The sequence below is a fragment of the Heteronotia binoei genome, unplaced genomic scaffold (genome assembly GCF_032191835.1).
Source record: "Heteronotia binoei isolate CCM8104 ecotype False Entrance Well unplaced genomic scaffold, APGP_CSIRO_Hbin_v1 ptg000055l___fragment_3, whole genome shotgun sequence".
Lineage (NCBI taxonomy): Eukaryota > Metazoa > Chordata > Lepidosauria > Squamata > Gekkonidae > Heteronotia > Heteronotia binoei.
Window position 1 is genome coordinate 538,223 of NW_026799985.1, and position 21,988 is coordinate 560,210.

At 43.6% G+C, this 21,988-nt stretch overlaps 1 protein-coding gene across 2 annotated transcripts in view; it reads right to left on the reverse strand.

Annotated features, from left to right (window-relative positions):
• The window catches only part of LOC132590497 (solute carrier family 12 member 2-like), a 136,564-nt gene that overhangs the window by 63,653 nt on the left and 50,923 nt on the right, over positions 1–21,988 (reverse strand). For both annotated transcript variants that reach the window (XM_060263401.1, XM_060263400.1), the window contains exons 10-13: positions 15,425–15,576; positions 5,040–5,147; positions 3,047–3,170; positions 275–376 (exon numbers count right to left, since the gene is read on the reverse strand). In XM_060263401.1, the coding sequence (XP_060119384.1) occupies positions 275–376; positions 3,047–3,170; positions 5,040–5,147; positions 15,425–15,576 (486 nt within the window). The remainder of the gene's footprint in view (positions 1–274; positions 377–3,046; positions 3,171–5,039; positions 5,148–15,424; positions 15,577–21,988) is intronic.

Genomic DNA, 21,988 nt, shown 5'->3' on the forward strand with positions numbered 1-21,988 from the left:
CAACTCCCATCAGCCCCAGCCATTGGCCATGCTGGCTGGGACTGAGGGGAGTTGTAGGCAAAAAACATCTGGAGAGCTACCATTGGCCACCCCTGGTCTATGGCATTTAATGTACTACCTTTTAATGCAGATCTTTTACTTATAATTCCATATTTTTGTGTCTGTTTGACAGCTTGTGGAAGAACTTAAGTTTAATTTAAAGGAATCTTAAAAGACACTTTTGCCTACATTGATTTGTTTCATGTGCATAAGAGTAACAACATAAAATTCATACCTGGGGATTTTGCAAGTGAAGCATGAAACACTGAGAAGTTAATTAAGGCATAAGAAGCCAAGAAGAAGTTGGAGATAATTGGAGCAATGAGATTCAATTCAGCTGTAAAGACAGAAAAATACCATTATACCGCTATGTTTACTACCAAGGTAAAACAGAAAGGGTTACATGTAGTTTTATTGTTAATTTTATGCTGCTGATAATTTTTTATTTTGATTAAAAATAAGCTACCGTGACAGATTTTTAGCTGAGAGTACTGGCTAAACAACAAGTAGTAACACTGAAATACATCTTGGACCTTCTGCTGATTGTAAATTATGTATTTATGGTTTTATTGTAAAAAAAAATTTCAATTTGTCGTTTTTTCTTGTTGTTAGCTGCCCAGAGCCTGTCAGGGGAGGGCAGGATATAAATGTGATAAAATAAATTTTAAAAATATTTTTAATAAATATGATTTTGGGGGTATTCTTTGCAACCATACAAAAGGAAACAAGTTCTTGAGGGGTAGAATACCTATGTAAGCTGCAAACAGGACCTTTTAATCTTATAATTTTAATGTTCCATGTACATGATGAGAGAATGAACTCCATATCTTCTCAACCAGTTCCATAGTTATAGAAGACAAGATAGCTATAGACTATCAAATCTGATGCCATGAGCTCTGGACAGTCTTACTGTCTGAACAGCAGAAAATACATTTGCAGAGAATACCCACCAATAGTTATGTTAGTGTCGCAGAATTTGGGGTTGGGTCTCTTAAGAAATGGGCACTAAGCTCTGCAAATATGTTAAGCCTCTATATTTTTCTTGGAGCTGGCGCTCTCTCTATAATTTTTGGCTGCTGTTATGAACTTGGCCACCAGAGTACTAAGCTAATCAGCACTATCATGCATTCATATTGCTAACAGCGCAGCAGAATAGAAAAAAAAACTAGAGTAAAGTTGAGAGTCTTTTAAGGACAGGAATCTCCTTATTTGGTATGGCAGGAAACAAGATGGAGGAAGCAGCCATGTGTAAGACCCAGAAAGTAGGTGAAAGGGAGAGGACAATCTGGGTTCTGATTGTTTATTTGGCTGCAAAATTGTTTACATCAAAAATGCAGCTGGAGAGAGGCTATCAGATAAGGTAGAGATAAGTGATGTCAGTGCTCCAGGGAAAAAGGTTTTAAAACCCTGGACTTTTGAGCAAAAGGAGCTAACTCTATGGGAGGCAGGGGCCTCTAGCCAAGAAATTAACAATCCTTGTTAATTTCTGTTTGGGGCCCCAAACATAGAAAAAATGCTCAGACTTAGAATCTAGAGCATAGCATCTACTAGGGACTTGGGACTCAGATTTTAAATGAGAAAATGTAACTAATAAGTTGAAGTTTTTATTGCGACTTATATTTTTCAGTATGCTCTTTGCTTTATTGTATTTTATGCTTTATGCTTGATTGAATTCTAACTGTGCAGCTGTTTTCTGTTTTGTTTTCTATCCATATATTTTAAGCCTTCTATCGAATGTAGAAACTGAAATGTACTAAATTTATCTAACTGCTTTGTTTTCTATTCATTTGAAGCCTTCTGTCTAAAGGAACTGTATGAGCAACTGTGCTAATGTAATCTCTTGTTTTGCCTTTCTAACTATATTTTAAGACTTCTGTCTAAAAGAGAAACTTGGAGTCTAATAAAGTTTATCTACGAGGTCTTAAAAAACTTATTGCTGAGTATGTATTAGCCTTCTGATAACTGAAGGTTGTTTTGGTTCCTGGAGGTTGGTTTTGGGTTTGTGCTGTTGGGGGTACAAAAGAAGTCCCCCAACATTTTTGGTGACCTGTGCATAAACAGAATTAGCTAACAATTAGCAACTTTGTTATTGGTTTTGCATAGCCCATATACATGAGTTGAACAAGCTGACCTACCAGGAGACAGGTGTATAAGATGCAAATACCAAAAAATTACTATGTATGTTTCACTCTTACTGATTTCTCACTGCCATCGCTTTGCCCCCAGGCTTCTGTTTTCCCTCAGCCCAAGTGATCTATTTCCCACTAGTTGCTCTGCGGGTGCATTTTGACTCCCTCCAGGTCCCCTCGTGGTATCTTAATCCTTAAAAGACAGCATTGCAAAGCCACAAGGGGAACCGGAGGGAGCCACACATTTATCCAGGTGCTGTTCCTTGGTTTCACCTGTCAAGTTAATGCACATTCACTCTTTCTTACAAACAAGCATATGCAGGCTTATATTCATTCACTGTAATGTACAAAAGGGGCTAAGAGACGGTATGACCGATTTCGTACTCACCTTACGCCGCTATCATGTTTGTTTTCTCAGTGCAGCTTCCTTTCGATTTCCCACTATCTGCCCCAGGGCTACAGCAAGGATCGTTGTTTTTGCGCAGTAAACAGAAACTGGTTTTTAGTGGTTTCTGTTTGCTGTGTGAAAACACCAATTCCTGCTGCAGCCCCGGGGCATATAGTGGGGAATCAGAAGGAAGCCACGCTGAGAAGATGAACGTTTCAGCAGCGTAAGGTTTCAGCAGCGTAAGGCAAAATCGGTCTGATTTTGTCACAAATATATATAGTAAAAAGTAGGTTTATTACCTGTACTACAAAATCAAGTACAGCACAACATGTGCCTTGCTCATTAACATAAGAATGCTTACATTGTCAAACTAGTGATCTAATTGGCTAGTGATTTTTAATGTGGATCATATTCAAAGTTTCTTAAGAACTAGACAAGAAAATTATACAAAAATCTTTTCTAGCAAACAAAGCTCATAAATCACACTCACCAATTAATATGAATCCAAGTGCAATCAAGAAGGTCAAAAGATACCCTCGTAAAGGTTCGTTATTCTTCCCGTAGCCCTTAGCAAACATCAAGAAACCTGGGTAAATATTGTCTTTGCACAGAGCCTAGAAAAAAAAATGGAAGCAATTCAACTACAGTCATATACTAATACAACACCAAATCAGCAAATCTTTTTAGATAATTTTTCAGATGACCTGTGCACCCTGAATGTAATTACAGACAATCAGTTTTGTGGGAAAATTATAAGTGAACAATTAAGAGGCTCTACCTAGCAAATGTAAATTTAAATAGAATGTAGGATTATATTAAAGATACATGAATTCCCACACATCCATAGTACATATAAATAGGAGCCCGCAAACTCGGGGGGGGGGGGAGTTAAGATGACATCCTCTTTCACAGGCAGCACCTGCAGCTCTCCCTTGATTTATCTTCTTCCCCCCTCCCAGTCTTCAGCTCTCTGTCCCACTGGCAGCCCCTCCCATTTCCCTCTCTCCTACTCATCTATCTTGTTCTGTTTCTCCCCCTGTATAGTCTCTTTCTCCCCTGCATTAGTCTGATCCCATACCATTTTTAGCTCTCCCTTTTTATCAGTACCTTCTCTCCCTCTTTTTATTTTTCATTTGTTTCTCTCTCTCTTTGCCCCTGTGCTTACAATCAGGTCTTGCAATGTTTGTTACTGGATGCCTAGCAACCCCTAAAATTGCTGCCAAGATCTCACAAGATAGTCTTTTGACATCTCATTGTTATATTTTTGTTGAAGAAGCAGACAGTACTTCTCTGATTTTGGGGATTCTGTCCCCCTATCCCAGCTTAATATTTTTCTGCAAACCTGAGACTTCCCACAGGCTTTTAGAGAAATCTTTCTCCTATTTATCCCTGGCCCTATTGTGTCAATTTCTGATGCATACTCCAAGGTCCATTCAGAATTAGAAGAATGGGATTTATACCCAGTCCTTCACTCAAAGTCTCAGAGTGGCTTACAGTCTCCTTTCCCTTCCCACAACAGAAACCCTGTGAGGCAGGGGGTGCAGAGAGAGCTATCCAATAACTGCTTCTGGACAGCTCTGAGAGAGTTATGACTGCCCCAAGGTCACTCCAGCAGCTGCATGTAGAGGAGTAAAGAATCAAACTTAGTTCTCCTGGATAAGAGTCCCTGCACTTAATCAAACTGGCTCTCTAAGTATATACTTTCAGACCCAGCAGATTCCTGGATAAGGCAGCAAGCCAGGAAGATGTATAAATAAGTGCTCACACAAGTCCTCCTGAGACATAAATACAGAAGAATTTAAGGAAATAACTAAGAAATCAAATTATAATAATATGTATTATTTCCAAATCATAGTTATGTCGAGGCACTCTTGCCATGAACTAAATAGTAGCTGTAACCACTGAAGTGTAGCCAATGCTTCTTGAATTGCTAACTTGTCCCGTGGTAACCTTTTCCCCTCACAGCAATACCTGCTATCTATTGTGCTCTGTCTTGTAACCATCATGTACCCACTATTGCCCTGTGCTGAACACTTCAAGATTGGGGAGTCTAGTTCACAGTGATTTGCTTGCACCTGCATCAAAGGGGACGTCTAGGAAAGAATTTTGGAAAGGGAGAATGCTTTTTGGCGCCTAATGCTTAAATGTTCTAAGGGTTACTCTGAAGGTATATGTAAGAGGGCATTTGCCTGCCTAAGCCAGTTTTAGCAACACTCTAGCCTGTCATGTCATTCTCTCAATAAATTGATCTCTTGGAAACACTTGAGTTGTTTGATGGGGAAGAACTTACAGGAGTTGACAGGTTACCAGTACAAGAGAGTAGAGATTTATAAACAGTACCATCATTACCTTATCTTACACAGTTTGGTTTTGGCCCCGAGACCTCAATATCTTAAGAAACAGTATTTGAACCTCAAGTATACTGCTTTCTAAAAAGCCACTTTTAAAGTGCTGATTTCAAAAGTCTCCAAATAACTTCTTACCTGAAAAATTTTAGGTGCGCTGACAAGAGATGCTAATGCAGAAGAAAGGGTGGCAGAAAATATACCAGCTGAAATCAAAGGTGCAAATGCTGATACCATACTCATTACCTAGAAGTAGAAGGTAAGTATAAGTACAGATCTAACATAAGGAGCTTTAGTGTAAAATTAAGTTAAATTCAGTCCTGTAGACAAACCTCACCTAGGTTCTACAAGGATAATTCAATCATTCAGATTAAAAAACAGTATGGACAGTATTAGTTCTAGATTCTGTCCTTGGCAGTTCTAGAGAACTATGATATTATTACTTACAAACTTTTATACATTTGATAATAAAATATTAATGGAACGTTGACTAGCACTTCTCATAACTACTAAATACAGAGTAAGTAAAGGGCTAAATCCAGGTTCTGAAGAAGCCTGAAAGCCACTGTGAAATCTTCTGAGAAGTGAAAAGGAAACATTACAGTGTGGGTTATCCATTGGTTAATGCAGCTGTTATACAACTTCTTCTTTTCAGTGTAGGTTCTGCAAAAACCCATACATGATCTAAAAGGGTTATGGGGGGGACTTGCATAGCAGTAATGCCGACAATTTCTACAAAGTACTCAAAACTGGACCCTTTTAAAACCATTATTTTGTGCTGCTGTCCTATGAGTTTTACAGTAAACATGAGAAACTATTTATTTTAAACATGTACCCATTCCATGATCTAACTTAAAGACAGGTTGCTTACCTGTAACTGTAGATCTTCGAGTGGTCATCTGTGCATTCACACTCATGGGATATAGCGCCTGCACTGATCTCCCGAATCAGTACCTAAAAAGCCTGGGATTTTTTCACGCTCAGCACCAGTGAGCATGTGCAGGCATCCCAGTACGCATGCTCACTGGAGCCAGCGCGAGGATCCCGCCAGTTCCTTCTTGACCGCTGGAAGCCCCTAACATGGGAGACCGTCAGCAGTGGGGAAGAAGGGCAGGTAGTGTGAATGCACAGCTGACCACTCGAAGATTTACAGTTACAGGTAAGCAACCTGTCTATCTTCTTCGTGGTCTCTGTGCTTCACACTCATGGGAGATTAGCAAAACAGACATACCTGGAGGTGGGAAGATGGTCAACCAGAAGAGACAGCTTGCAGCACCGCAGCTCCCAGACGAGTCCTCTGCTGAGCATGTACATCCAGAGTGTAGTGCTTCATGAAAGCATGTGGAGAGGACCAGGTGGCAGCCTTGCACACGTCCGTCAGGGAAATGCCTTTAAGGAACGCCACCAATGTCGCCATGGCTCTAGTAAGAGTGTCCACGAATGGGCCCAGGCAACAGCTTCTTTGCCAACAAGTAGCACAGTTTAATAATCTCAGTGAACCACTTCGAAAGCCGCTGAGATGAAATTCTGGAGCCCAATTTAGGAGCAGTATAAGAAACAAAAAGATGCTGGTCCTGACGAAAACTCTTAGAATGACTCAAATAAAACAATAACGCACGCTTAACATCCAAAGCGTGCCACCGACATTCCTCATCCGAGGAAGGCGTGGGATAAAACGTGGGTAACCAAACATCCAACTTAAGGTGAACTGGGAAACCACCTTGGGAAGAAATGAAACATCAACTGTGGAGGTAGGGGTCCCAATCCTCCCGCTCTGGCGGGGGACCCCCGGGTTTGCACCCTCCTCTCCCGCTGTCTCAGAAAACGGAAGCGGGGGGGGGGGGCAGGAAGGGGAGAATGACGCAAAGGCTGCGAGTCCGGGTCCTTTGGAGCAGCAAGTTGAAGAAGAGGCAGCAGCGGCGTCGGCCTGCTCCGCTCCCCTCCCCTCCGAGGTCAATCAGAGAAGGGGAGGGGGCAGGCCAGGACTCAGCAAGAGCAGGCAGCAGCACGCAGCGGCCGCGGCCTGTTCCAGTCCTCTGAGGTGAGGAGGTCTGTCAGAAGGGGAGGGGGCAGGCCAGGCCAGGACTCAGGCAGCAAGAGCGAGCGGGCAGCAGTGCACAGCGTCGTCGGCCTGCTCCGCTCTCCTCCAGTCCTGAGGTGAGGAGGTCTGTCAGAAGGGGAGGGGGCAGGCCAGTGTGTGCGCGCGTGAGTGAGAGAGTCTGCTAAGCGGCCAGCCGCAGCGTGTGGGAGCCATGGATGGAAGGGGGGGGGAGCCATGCACGCTCACTCTCCTTTCTCCTCCTTCATCCCATTGAAGCACCAACAAAGTTTTTTCCCCCTTCAGTGAATGTTTGGAGGTGTCCTTTTTCTCCCCCTCAACATCCCGTTCCAGCAGCTCCTTTAGAATCAACGATCTTCCCTGATTTGTTTGTGTGTGTCCTCGGTATCCCATTCCAGCTTCTTTAAGATCAACAAAAATCTTCCGGTATTTGTTTGTTTGTGTGTGTGTTGGAAGGGAGACTGTCGTCTCTGTTTCTCCCCCTCCCGTTCCAGCGCCTTTCAGTTCTCCCCCTATTCCACTTTCTTTCAAATCAACAAAGATCTTCCCTGAGTGTGTGTCGGGGATGTTCTAAAACCTATGACAAGATTGTCCATAGGGAACAATAGCAGAGCTTGGATTGTCCATTGACTTGCATGGGCTTAATTGAAATACACTGAAACACAGAAACAGCTGCAACAAAAACTTGGAATGGATTCTTTCAGGAAATTCAAAAGATACTACAAGTGTCCTGGAATGGAATTGTCAGGGGGAGGGTGGGTTGCCACACTCTGGGACTGCAGGGTAGAAGGGCAGCCTTGGGGACTGGAGGTTGGCAAAGTACATTTTCCCCTGTCAATCCAGTCCTGGAGGATGGAAAACTACCTTTTCCCCTGTCAATCCAGTCCTAAAGGCTGGCAGATTAGTTTTCCCCCTGACAATCCAGTCCCCTAGCCTTGCAGTCCCAGAGTATGGCGACCAACCCTCCCCCAGGGCACTTGTAGTATCTTTTGACTTTCCTGAAAGAATCCATTCCAGGTTTTTGTTAAAGCCGTTTCTGTGCTTCAATGTATTTCAATGAAGCCCATGCAAGTCGATGGACAATCTTCTCTCCCATTATATCCTATGGACAATCCAGGCTCTGCTATTGTTTTCTATGGACAATCTTGTCTTTACATATTTAGTACTAACTACATATTTAGCTTTTCTTAAAAGTTTGTTAAAGATTAGATAGAAATAAAGAGTCTGTAACTGAAGAGCAACAGATTTCAAGCCATTCTTCCATTTACTTCAACAGTATATTGGCTACTGTGTTAAGACATTACTACTGATTGAACTTAACAAAGTTTTATAAAGCAGTGGATTTCATTACAGCTCTACTATTGTCATTTTTTCCTCAAGATTTCACTGTCTCAGAGAACTCAGCAGTTCCTCTTCTTGCTGTCTTAGTAGTGCAAACAAAGTTGTGACTTCTCTGTTCGTATAATGAGAACTTCAGAATTAATAGGAGGGCTTATTTCTATGAGTTGATGTCTAACTAGCATTCTTTGATTTCTTTGCTATTAAGTGTTCATCTCCATATTTCTGAATACTGTTTATTAAACATACAGGTCTGGTTCAAAACTCTGGTTTGGTGGTTTTAGAATACCAAATGAGCAGGGGAGTCCTGGGGAGAGAAGGTGTCAAGCATAGGTTGTATCTTTTGTCATCTTGCAGCCCACCCTTCTCCAATGATCAGCAAAGATATTCCACAGCCATTTGGAGCTGGGGTTGGGGGTGGGGAAAAGACAGTAAATCAGTTTTGCTAATTATTTAGAAATCAAAGAAGAGAACTGCCTATGTAGCTGGAATTTTATTTCAGAGTTCTCAGCATCAATTAGTTCCAAATGCCCTCAAACACAAACCTCTGTGCAGTTTTCAGTACACCTTGCCTGGTTAGCAAAAGAAATTCCTGCAGTGAAGAGTACAAGCAAAGCTCCTGCTGTGCATGGAGTAGTTCTTTCCCTTCATATTATGTACCCATCCTTTGGATTCCAGCTTTAGAGTGCTGGACTAGGGTCTAGGAGACCTGGGTTTGAATCTCTACCTTGCCAAGGAAGCTTGCTGGGTAACATTGGAATACTCTCAACCTCTGATGGAAGCAGCTTGGGTTCCCACTAAAAGTAGGGTATAAATCAGGATTGCCAGCCTCCAGATGGTGGCTGGAGATCCCCTGCTATTACAACAAAGGTTTGAGGGTCAGAAATCAATGTAAAGTGAGAAATTTAAATTTGGAAGGGGAAAATGAAGGTGTTTGGATGCAATATTCTGGAAGTGACATCATTTGAAGGGGCGGTGCTTGAGAAATGACATCACTTGACCTTTGACCTGGAAGTGACATCACAGGATATGACATCACAAAGTGATGTCACATCCTTTTTCCTGGCTCCACCCCCAAAGTCTCCTGGCTCCACCCCCAAAGTCCCCAGATATTTCCTGAATCGGACTTGGCAACCCTATGTGGAGGTGATCTTGATGGGGGATGCAATCTGAGCAGACCTTTTAGAAACCTCTTCGAATGAGGGTGCACAAAAACTGAATGCCCCTCAACAGACTCATGGCATGCTGATATTGCTGATAAATAAAATTTAACAGAAGAAAAGGAAAGTCCAGCATCCACCAAAGATAACAAAAAATAAAAAATCACCGATAGATCTACCCGTTGGGGTGAGATTGTAGGGTCAGCCAAAAACTGAAGAAACTTCCCCCACTTCCTATCATAGGAAGCACGGGTAGACAACTTTCTACTATTTAGAAAGACATGTTGGACTCTGCTGGAGAACTCACAGGGTCGATGAACCACGCCGTCAGCTTCAGATGAGGAACGTTGTGATGGAACACGTGACCGTCCTGGGCCGACAGAAGGTCCGGTTCCACCGGAAACTGATAAAAAACACCCCTCACTAGTTGAAGCAAGATTGGGAACCAGTTCTTCCAAGGCCACCACGGTGTCACTAGGATGCAGCGCGGCCTTTCTCTTGCAATTTTGTTGACAACTCTTGTCAGCAGAGGCAGAAACAGATATAGGAACCAATCGTTCCACGGAAACATCATGCTGTCTCCCAATGACTCTGGATCCATGCCCCCCCTCCCGGAACAGAACAGAGGATACTTCCGATTCCTGGCTGTGGCAAACACATCCACCTGAGGATACCCCCAGAGCTGAAAAACAGGTTGAAGGAAGTGCCACTGCATCTCACACGTGTCCGCCTGCAGATTGAGCACCCCTGGAAGGTGTGCAGCCTTCACGTAGATGCCATGCTTCAGACACTCCATCCACAGTTCTATTGCTAGCGCAGAGAGCCGTTGAGAGACTGTCCCGCCCTGCCTGTTGACGTAACAAAGGGCTGTAGTATTGTCCGTCAACAGGGCCACCGCCTTCCCCGCTACTATGGGACAGAAAGACCGAAGGGCAAAATGAATTGCCAACAGTTCCAGATAGTTTATGTGGCAACGAGTCAATTATGGAGGCCAAGGGCCCCCCCACACACAGAGAAACCATGTAAGCACCCCAGCCCCACAAAGACGCATCTGTGGTGATCGTAACTGTTGTTACAGGTAGATGGAAGGGAGTTCCCTGACAGATGTTGTCTCTAGATTTCCACCATTGCAGGGTCCAGAGGATCGAGGGTGGAATCATGAATCTCTTCCAAGGTGAGTCCCATAAAGGCCAAAACTGTCTGAGAAACCATAGTTGAAGACCTCTCATTCTCAATTTTGCAAACAGCAGCATGCTTGGAGTCGCCGCCATCAGCCCCAGCATCCGCTGCAGCTGCTGTGCTGTGCCCCATTTCCGACTTTGGAAAAGATGGATGAGATTGATAATGTCCCTCGCTCTCTGCGGAGGCAGAAAAGTGCGGTTAAGGGTTGTGTCCAGCAAGGTCCCTATAAACTGAACAGTCCGTGATGGTGTAAGATGGGACTTTGTCATGTTGACCTGCAGACCTAAGGTGTGAAGAAGACGAAGAGTAGTTGCAATATGGCTGGATAGACGTTCTTCCGACTGCCACAAGGAGCCAGTTGTCGATATATGGAAAGACGACTATGCCTTGAAGCTGGAGATGTGCGGCTATAACACTCTTCTTCTTGGTGAATACCTGTGGTGCAGTGCACAGGCTGAATGGAAGGGCTTTGTACTGGAATTGGTTGGAACCTATTGCAAAACAAAGGAAAAGCCTGTATGAAGGATGGATGCTGACGTGGAAGTAGGCATTCTTGAGATCCAATGTTGCCATCCAGTCCCCTTGGTTGATGAGGGGAAGGATTGTTTGCAGAGTGGACATCCTGAATTTCTGGTACACGATAAACTTGTTCAGATTCTGAAGGTCCATAATTGGTCTCAATCCCCCATCCCGTTTGGAAACCAGGAAATAACGAGAATAGAATCCCCCCCCCCCCCGTTCTGGCCTCTACTGGGACTGGTTCTATGGATTGTTTCTGCAAGAGGTTGCTCACTTCCGCCAACAGAGGTGGGGAAGGGGGTGTAGTGACAATCATTGACTGAGTCGGAACCTGAACGAAGTCTATCTTGTATCCTTCTGCTATGATAGAAAGAGCCCACTTGTCTGTGGAGATGGACTCCAAAGCCGGAAGATATTGACCAAGGAGGATATGTGATGAAGGAGGGACGGCAATGCGTGCTACAGAAAAGTCAAAGGCCTTGCTTCTGAGGGCGGGCACCCTTAGATTTGCCGGTGGTTTGAGATGCTGAAGCAAACCTGTTTTTGTTATTTCCCCTAAAGGGAGACCTACTCTCTGGTTGCGAAGAGCGAGGTCTCCACGGCTGGTCAGGGGAGAATTTCTGGTAGGACCTCTTGGGCCAAGATTTATGCCATTGCTTAGGCTTGCCAGCCCTAGAGGAAGCTGGGACACCCAGATTTCTTGAGGTCTTTATGCTTTTGTCCATCTCTTGGAGGACACTGTCAGTGGTTGAACTGAAAAGACCTTCACCTTCAAAATGTAGGTCTTCTACGTAGGCCCTGGTGTAGTAGTAGACCTTTATTGGCATTGATATAAGAGTACAGTATACTTTAAAACCGACAGTAACACTATAAAATATAGTAAAACCTTAGAAAAACCAGCAGAAGTTAAAAGACATAAAATAGCTGTGGGCTATGCATGAGTAAAAGCCTCTCTGATTTGGATCGCAACCTGTAAAAAGCAAGCCACGTGAGTGGTGACAAAGTTGTGTTTCCCGTGGAGTAAAAAGCGAACTTTAGCATTGACAGAGAGGCCTTGATGGTCAAAGAGCAGAGCATCTAAGTATCTTGCTCATGGACTGCTATAGACAGGACAGTCCAAAAGAACATGAGAGACCGTTTCGATGACTCCTTGGCTACAAGGGCATCGTCTAAGACTGCGGGGGATTCTGTGGTATCTTCCGGAGAGGATGGCCGATGGTAGTGCATTAAATCTGGCCAGCATGAAAGCTCTTCTTTGGTGAGGATCAGTTAAAAAGAGGAAATAGGGAGCTAAAAACCCAGGAGTCAGGGATAAACCCAAATAGCTTGGGGAGCAGGTTTTCCGAGCTGCCTCAATTAGACATTGCAACTGGATATCTAGTAATCTGCGTTTGATGGATTGGAATACCGCAGGAGAAGGATAGATAAAATGCATCCAAGGAAATTCCTATGGATGTAATTTTCTTTTGGATCAGGGTCAACCATTTGGATGCATGATGGTCCATCAGCATCAAAAAGGTGAAAGAGTTCTGATCAGAGTTAAATAAAAGGCGCAGCCAAAACTTAAAGGTCAAAAGTCAGGCGTGAGTTTCCAGCAACAACAGTCCAGTTTCCATGCAAATTGCAGCATAAGGAACACAGTTGGGTAATCCCAGTATTTCCCTCAAAAAAAGGGATTGTAGGCCTTCGGTGGTGCGATGGGAGGCGCTGATCCATATGGGAGCACCATAGGCCCTGGTGTCAGGCTGAAGAGCTGTAGACCTTAGCCAAGAGTGACGACGCAGGGAGACGGCAGAAGTGATGGTTTTGGCCGATACGTCCACCATGTGCTTTGCTACAGCCAGTTGTTGCTTGGCCACAGCAAAGCCCTCCTTTTGCAGCTTCTTAAAACTTCCTTCGCTCAAGGAAGACAATAGCGGTGTGAGCTGCTCCCAAATAGAGTGTTGGTAGCGAGCCATGCACGCAGCATAATTGGAGACCTTTACTCCCAATACTCCACCTGAATAAAATTTTTTGCTCTCATTGTCTAATTTCTTGCCCTCTTTGTCAGGTGGGGAAGAATGGGTCTTGCGCGCCTGAGATGACGAGGAGACCACCACTGAGTTGGGCTTGGGGTAGGCGAACAAAAACTCAGCACCAGCCTCCTGGACCCTATACATATGGTCCAGTCTCCAGGAAGAAATAGGTATAGATGCTGGTTTTGCCCAGAGCTCCGATGGAGATATGGGAAGGTCATCAGCAATACGAGACTCTGGCGAAGGTTCCACTGCCCTGTCATGATCATCGGTACCGACCTCAGAGTCCGATGACGAGGAGTCTCTTTTCACAGAGTGCTTGGAAAGAGTCGAAGCTCGCTCGGGTGACCGCATCGATACTGATGAGCGCACTTGCACTTCCTCCACCCTCTCTTTGCGTCTCTCAGGAGGGATCAACACCGATGCCCGATGCTTGGAGCGATGTAAAACCCTCAAAAGATGAGAGGCTTCCAACCACTGATCCCATTTGGGGAAGTCATGTGGAGGGTACCACTGGTATGGCAGGTACGGATAACCATAGGAGCAAGGCCACTGATGTTGATCCCATGGCAGAAGTGGCGGGAAATGTCAAACCATAGCAGCTGGTTCAAGCTCTCTCTGTCCCATAGTTGGTGCAAGAGGTGCCAGGGGTTAGTTCGGCGCCGAAGCCTCGATGTCCGATATCGAACCACTGTCGCTCCAATGATGCGATCCCGATCTCGATGAGTGGGTACACTGGGTCAGGTCTATCTCCTGCTCAGATCCCGACAGGCGGATCGGCTGCGAACCTCTGCTTCTCAACACCGAAGGACTCCTTGGCCAGAGTCACCACTAACCCTTCAGAGGGTCGTTTCGTGGGTCGGCCTCGCTCGGTCGGCATATCGGTCTGCACCAGTGACAATGGATCGACCGATGTAACCGTTGGGGCCGGGGTGGCTTCCCCCATCGATACCGACAGGCCCGTTGCCATTTTCGGCGGATGAAGAGCTGATTCCACAAGTGCTGCCAATAGCCTTGCTGCCCGGTTTTTGCGGGTTTGCTTAGAGAAACTCAAGCAATGCAGGCACGAATCGACTCAGTGTCCCTCACCAGACACAGTAAGCAGAGGGAGTGACCGTCAGGAGATGCAATTTTGCCACCACACTTGGGGCAACGTTTAAAACCCCCCCAACACCTTTCTATAGACACCGGAACCACACAGAATGATTTCTGAGGGAATAGGGGAAAAATAAAGCCCCGAGGGGCAAGTCCGACAACAGTATTTTTTTTTTCTAGCAATAACTATAGCTATTTAACTATTTGACTACTACTAAGAAAACAACAAACGGGCTATATAACAAGAAAAATCCAAAGGATTACAGTACCGACCGAAGCAATCGAAAGGAGATCCTTTCAGCGCGGCGGTCAAAAAGGAACTGGTGGGATCCTCACGCTGGCTCCGGTGAGCATGCGTACTGGGACGCCTGTGCATGCTCACTGGTGCTGAGCGCGGAAAAATCCTGGGCTTTTTAGGTACCGATTCGGGGGATCGGCGCAGGCGCTATATCCCATGAGTGTGAAGCACAGAGACCACGAAGAAGATCTACATAATTCCTACATGGATTGTTCCATGGACTATTCACTTATAAACATTTATTTTATTATAGATGAAGTTAAAATAAATTCTGCCATGTTTTTCACTCTTAAAAATTAGCAGTTATTCTAAAATTAATTTACTACCAGATAAAATAGTGACATGAAAATGAAGGTGTATATTCATGTATCAAGATAGGAGTGATACAGACATAATAATAACAGGAAAAAACAGTGTGTGGTGATGTTAATGAGGCAAGTAGTATCCATCTGTATACATTTTAAATGGGAAAATATCTATTTCAGATACTTTTGCTAGAGATAACTGTAGAGTAAAAGCAGCATGCATATCATGAGAAGCAAAGCATTGTCTCTTGCACATTTTTAACTATACTAAAAACTTGTCTCTAAAAACTTGCACGGTATTAAAGACAGTTAAATCTGAAAAAACTAAGGTCAGAGTGCAGAATCTGAATATTATTAACAGCAGCCCACAAGCAAAAGCCACATGCAGACAGACCTATTAACTTCAAAGGTTTCAGAAAAAGACTTGTTTAAAAGTTTGATTAGACATTTAACATATGCACATAATACTTTATTGTAGTCTTCTCCCACATTTATATAAAGCACAAAAAACACCAAGAAAAAACTGACAAATTTAGCAAAGTCATTGCTCACCTGGAAGTTGTTCATTAGTCCATAAGGGCATACTGTCTTTTCACAGGAGGAAAAGTCAAACTTCAACTTGCAAGCTGCAGTGGTGCAATTTGTTAGCTCATGGATAATTGTATCATTGATGTTCCCAGTTCCGTCTCGCACAACACAAGCACCTAGAACAAAGTATGTAAGCAATTATTTTATCTTATTTTTAATTTTTCCAATTTATATTCTGCCCTCCCCACAAGTGGAGTCAGGGCAGATCACAAGAAGTAATGTGCCATTTGGCAACACAATAAATACATTAATAAACAGTTAAAACAATTTAAAACATAATTAAACAATTATACCAATGTTCAGTTGGTGGCATTTGATCACATGGCAGCCTGTGATCAAAAGTTGTTCTATCTGGACCATGCACATAATGATTACAGATGGTGGATTCAGTAGGGGAGGGCATCTTTTTCATTGGACAATTTGAATAATAAAGCCAACTGCGTATTGTCTCTAATATACTCAAGAATAGGATTATTTCTAAATACTTACTAAACATGCACACACTTGCATACAAACTCTCACCCTCAAATTTATACAAAACTCGTTACCACCCAAGTAGTCACAGAGTGAGTTTTAGAGCTATAACACTGTAACACAGCTGTAAGATAAAAGGATCTTTTTTTGCACTGAGAACACCTAAAATAGAATTGAAAAATATAAGTACCTTCAAACTTTTGCTGGCGCCATGTGAATCTCAACTATCATAAATGCTAGCCCTCACAGATATGGAGAGATATGTAATATTAGTGCACCAACAAGTTAATTAAAAAGCCCTGTGTATAATATATTTGGATTATAACTATTTCAAAGCCAGATACAAATCTGAGCTGGTAATTTTATTTGGAATACTAACTAAAAACTTCCCAGACTTTCTAAAAGCTAAAAACTGTTCTGAAAACAAGAGATATATAAGGTTTTGCAAAATCAATGTGATAAATTCTGAGAAACTCAAGTCTATGTTCTACAAAATGTTACAAATGTTCTACAAAAATGTTTGTAAGCAGGAAATATCTCTATTTATGGTGAGCTACAAATGTTAACTGGTTTTTAATGGTTTATTTGGGCTATTTACACCTTACATCTTCCAAAAGTTCAACGCAGTTTGCTTGAACAAGTAGAAGATAATTATCTCAGGGCTGGAATTCACCCAGTTAAGGAAAATGTATATGTCATCTCTGGGCAACATGACCTCAAATCAAGGGTTGTGAGGGCTGCTGTATTTTGGCAACATACAGAAAGTCTGTCTGAAATGTTTAATGAATTTGTATTGAATCGTCTGAGCATTTTAAACTACAAAAAGAACAGCTAAACTTCCCTATCAAAAAGCAAACGTAACTAAGACACTGCATTTCTTCCTTGGTCTGTCAATCAACTGTGAAATGCCATTGTTCATTTGCATGCTGTCATGCATAATGAAATATGCATATACAGTAGAACCTGCTGGAGCCATTAGGTCTGCTAACAGGCCCCCTCAGTGCTGGGGGGGGGGGATCACCTGTTTTAGCATAATCTGCTACTGAGTCTTTCTCTCTCTTATACAGGAAGCTTTGGAGAAGTCATGATTTTATCTTAACTTGTTTTGTGCAGTTTTGCCAGGGATTTCAATTTGTTCCACTATCATTAAAGACCCAAATATTCTCCAACACCCTGCATAGTCATTGCTTGAGCAAAGAGGACGATCAGGCACTTGCACGGCAGCCTGTGATCATGCAGGAAATCATTTGTGTTGTGAAGGAGAAATGGCTGTATCACCATTCCTATATCCTATTTTATTCTGTTTCCGATGACAAAAATAAAATATTCTGAAATTCCCACTCTATCCCTATCTTGTAGGTTAATTATCAGTACATAGAATATATCTCACCACATTAGGACAATTGTGGACATAAACTAATAATAATAATAATGTTTTTATTTATACCCCGCCCTCCCTGCCAAGGCAGGCTCAGGGTGGCTTACAAGCATGATATAATATCATGGTATAACAATAAACAGATAATAAATCAACAACAGTATAAATACATTATATAAATTAATATTAAAAATAAGCTAAAACAATACAATGGTGCTACAATCTGTTTGTCCAAGACAGCATAATATTAGTTCTGGTTCCATCTTAAAAGGCTAATTGGAAGAGGGCAGTTTTGCAGGCCCTACGGAACTGATTAAGATCCCGTAGGGCCCACATCTCTTCCGGTAGCTGATTCCACTATTGGCGCGCTTTTATGGAGAAGGCTTGCTCCCTGGTTGTTTTAAGTTTGGCCTCCTTAGGCCCAGGGATTTCCAAGAGATTTTGGGAGCCGGAGCACAGTGCTCTCTGGGGAACATATGGAGAGAGGCGGTCCCTAAGGTAGGCAGGTCCTCGGCCATATAGGGCTTTAAAGGTGATAACCAGCACCTTGTAACGAACCCGGTATACGATTGGCAGCTAGTGCAGTTCCTGCAGCCCAGGCCGCACATGTTCCCACCGAGGTAGTCCCACTAGTAGCCTGGCTGCTGCGTTCTGTACTAGCTGCAATTTCCGAGTTCAGTACAGGGGCAGCCCCATGTAGAGGACATTACAGTAGTCCAATCTCGAGGTGACCGTCGTATGGATTACTGTTGCCAGGTCGCCTCGTTCCAAGAAGGGGGCCAACTGCCTCGCCCGTCTAAGATGAAAAAAGGCGGACTTGGCAGTGGCAGCTATCTGGGCCTCCATTGTCAAGGAAGACTTCAGTAGCACTCCCAAGCTCCTGACTTCACACACTGGTACCAGTGGCGCCTCGTCAAAAGCTGGAAGGGGGATCCCTCCTTCCGGACCGCTGCGACCTAGGCAAAGGACCTCTGTCTTCGCTGGATTCAATTTCAACCCACTCAGCTTGATCCAATCAGCCACAGCTTGCAATGCCTGGTCCAGATCTACAGGGACGTCGGCAGCCCAGCCACCCATCAACAGATAGAGCTGGGTGTCATCAGCATACTGGTGACAACCCAGCCCATGTCCCCAGGCGATCTGGGCAAGGGGGCGCATGCAGATGTTAAATGACATTGGAGAGAGAACCGCCCCCTGGGGCACCCCACAATTAAGTGGGTGCCTCTGAGACAGCTCTCCCCCAATTGCCACCCTTTGTCCCCGACCTTCAAGGAAAGAGGAAAGCCACTGTAAGGCTAACCCCTGAATCCCTACGTCGGCGAGGCGGCGCGTCAGCAGCCGGTGATCGACCATATCGAATGCCGCCGATAGGTCTAGCAACAGCAATACCACCACACCGCCTCGATCCAGATGTCACCGGAGATCATCCATGAGGGCGACCAACACTGTCTCCGTCCCGTGGCCTGGGCGGAAGCCGGACTGAAAAGGATCTAAGGTGGAAGCATCATCCAGAAAACTCTGCAACTGCAACGCCGCAGCCCTCTCTATTACTTTGCCGGTAATGCGCCAATTCGGCCGGATCTGATGTAACCTTTTTCAGGAGAGGGCGGACCACTGCCTCCTTCAGAGGGGTTGGAAAAAGACCCTCCGAAAGAGATCTATTTATGATGTCCCGTATAGGACATCTTAGCTCCTCCTGGCATGCTTTAATTAACTAGGAGGGGCATGGGTCCAAATCGCAAGTTGTTAGGTGTGCAGCAGAGAGGATTCTGTCAACTTCCTCCAAATTGAGAGGGTCGAAATGATCCAGGGTCAAACCAGAAGGCAGGCACGGAGCCTCGAGTCCACTTATTGTATCCAACATGGCAGGGCAATCGTGGCGGAACGATTGGACTTTGTCTGCAAAAAATTTCGCAAAAGCCTCACAGCCTATCTCCAATTCCTTAACATTTGGTTTGCCTTGTGGCAATGTAGTAAGATTCTGAATTGTTCTAAATAATTGCGCCGGGCGCGAATTTGCAGATGCCATATTAGCCGCAAAGTATATTTTCTTTGCCGCTTTGACTGCCATCTCATAGGACCTCATAAATTCTCTATAAGATGCTCAAGTCGCTTCGTCCCGAGTATGCCGCCATTGCCTCTCTAGCCGTCTGAGACCCTGTTTCAGCTGGCGTAATTCCGGGTTATACCACGGAGCCAGCCTAATCCGAGATCACCGAGGTACGATCTCATCAATGGCCGTAGAGAGCCGGCTATTCCAGGACTCAATAAGGCCATCAAGGGAACCGCCAGAGGGCCAGGGATCCCGTAGAGCCATCTGGAACCGTTCTGGGTCCATTTGGCTCCGCGGGCGAGCCATAATACGCTCATCGCCTAAGCAGGTTTGGAATGGAATGTCCATACGAGCCCTGAGAGCAAGGTGGTCCGACCATGGCACTACTTCTGTAGTTACATCGTCCACCATAACCCCAGCCGCAAAGATCAGGACTAACATGTGGCCAGCCTGGTGAGTGGGGGTTGTAACAAATTGAGAGAGTCCCAGTGTTGCCATGGATGACACTAGGTCTGCCGCCGACTTAGAGGTCGGGTCATCAGCATGGACGTTGAAGTCACCCAGGATCACCAGCCTTGGGGTGCTCCAACGCCCAGCCTGCCACAGCCTCAAGCAGGGACAGTAAGGCGTTGGCCGGTGTGCTAGGCGAACGGTACACCAGCCAAATCACCAACCCCTCTCCAACCTCCCACGGCAGGCCCGCACATTCAATACCCTTGATCTTTGGAGCCGGGAGTGCCCTGAAGGAGTAAGCCTCATGTATGAACGACGCCACTCCTCCCCCCCGCCCACTAGTCCGCGATTGGTGAAAGACAGAGTAACCCAGGGGAGCTGTTTGAGAGAGGGCTACCACCCCTCCCCCCGTTATTTGACCCCCACCAGTGTTATTTACTTAAAAAAATTAAAGGTACCCTTAACTATTAAGAAAACCAAAAGTTATATTCTTCTTCTAAAACTTAATCATTATCAAAAATTGTCCAATGTCCTTTTATTTTCCACTCTTTTTCTACGTATCTTCTGAACTTCTTCCACTCCATCTTAAAAACTTCCAAATCATAGTCTCTTAATATTCTTGTTAATTTGTCCATTTCACTCCATGTCATAACTTTTATAATCCAATCCCATTTTTCTGGTATTTTTTCTTGCTTCCACAACTGCGCATACAATGTCCTAGCGGCTGAGAGCAAGTACCAGATTAAAGTTCTATCTTCTTTTGGAAATGTTTCCATTTGTAGTCCCAACAGAAAAGTCTCTGCAACTTTGTTAAACTCATATCCCAAGATCTTAGAAATCTCTTGCTGAATCATCTGCCAAAACATTTTAGCTCTTTCACAAGTCCACCACATATGGTAGAAAGAACCTTCATGCTTTTTACATTTCCAACATCTGTCTGGCATCTTGTTATTCATCTTCGCCAATTTTTTAGGAGTTATATACCATCTATACATCTTAAAACAATTTTCTTTAATACTTTGACATGTTGCGAGTTTCATAGAGTTCTTCCACAAATATTCCCAAGATTCCATCTTTATTTCTTTATTTACATTAATTGCCCATTTAATCAGTTGAGATTTCACTACATCATCTTCTGTAGACCATTGTAGAAGTAATTTGTATACTTTTGAAATTAGCTTATTGTCTCCAAGCAGAACTTTTTCCATTTCTGTTTGCTCTTTCCTTATTCCTTCAATTTTAATATCATTCTCTATCAAGCTCTTTATTTGTTGCATTTGAAACCAATCATATTTGTGGCTCAATTCTTCAGCAGTTTTCAGTTCTATTTTTCTACTTTGTATTTTTAACAACTGATTATATAACAGCCACTTTTCTTCACCTATCTCAGCCGTTATCTTTATTACTTCAGCTGGCACTATCCATAAAGGTCTTCTCTCATCTCCATATTTCTTGTATTTTGTCCATGTATTTAATAAATTGCTTCTTATATAATGGTGGGAGAAAAGACCATCCATCCTCTTTTTTCCATAATACAAATATGCGTGCCAGCCAAATTTCCGTGACCTTCCAACACTAGAAGTTTTTTGTTTAACAATGTCATCCACACTAAGCAAACTGCTTCATGATATAATTTTAAATCTGGTACTTGAAATCCGCCTCTCTCTTTTGCATCTGACAGAATTTTCATTTTAATCCTTGGCTTCTTCCCAGCCCACACAAATTCTGAAATTTTCCTACGCTATTTATCAAATTGTTTGGCATCCTTCACAGTAGGAATAGTTTGGAACAAATATATTATCCTTGGTAGAATATTCATTTTAATTGCAGCTATTCTGCCCAGCAATGACAGATTAAGCTTATTCCATTTTAGCATATCTTCATCCATTTTATGCCATAACTTCTCGTAATTATTTTTAAACAGATCAATATTTTTCATTGTTATCTCCACCCCTAGATACTTTACCTTAGAGGTAACTTCACAACCCGTTAGTCTCTGTAATTCTTGTTGTCTATTCATCTGCATATTTTTACACAGAATTTTAGATTTTTCTCTATTTATAGCGAGTCCCGCCAACTCCCCATATTCTTTTATTTTAATTAACAGCAAAGGCGTAACTTGTATGGGGTTTTCATTTATAAACGTTATATCATCAGCAAACGCTCTGTA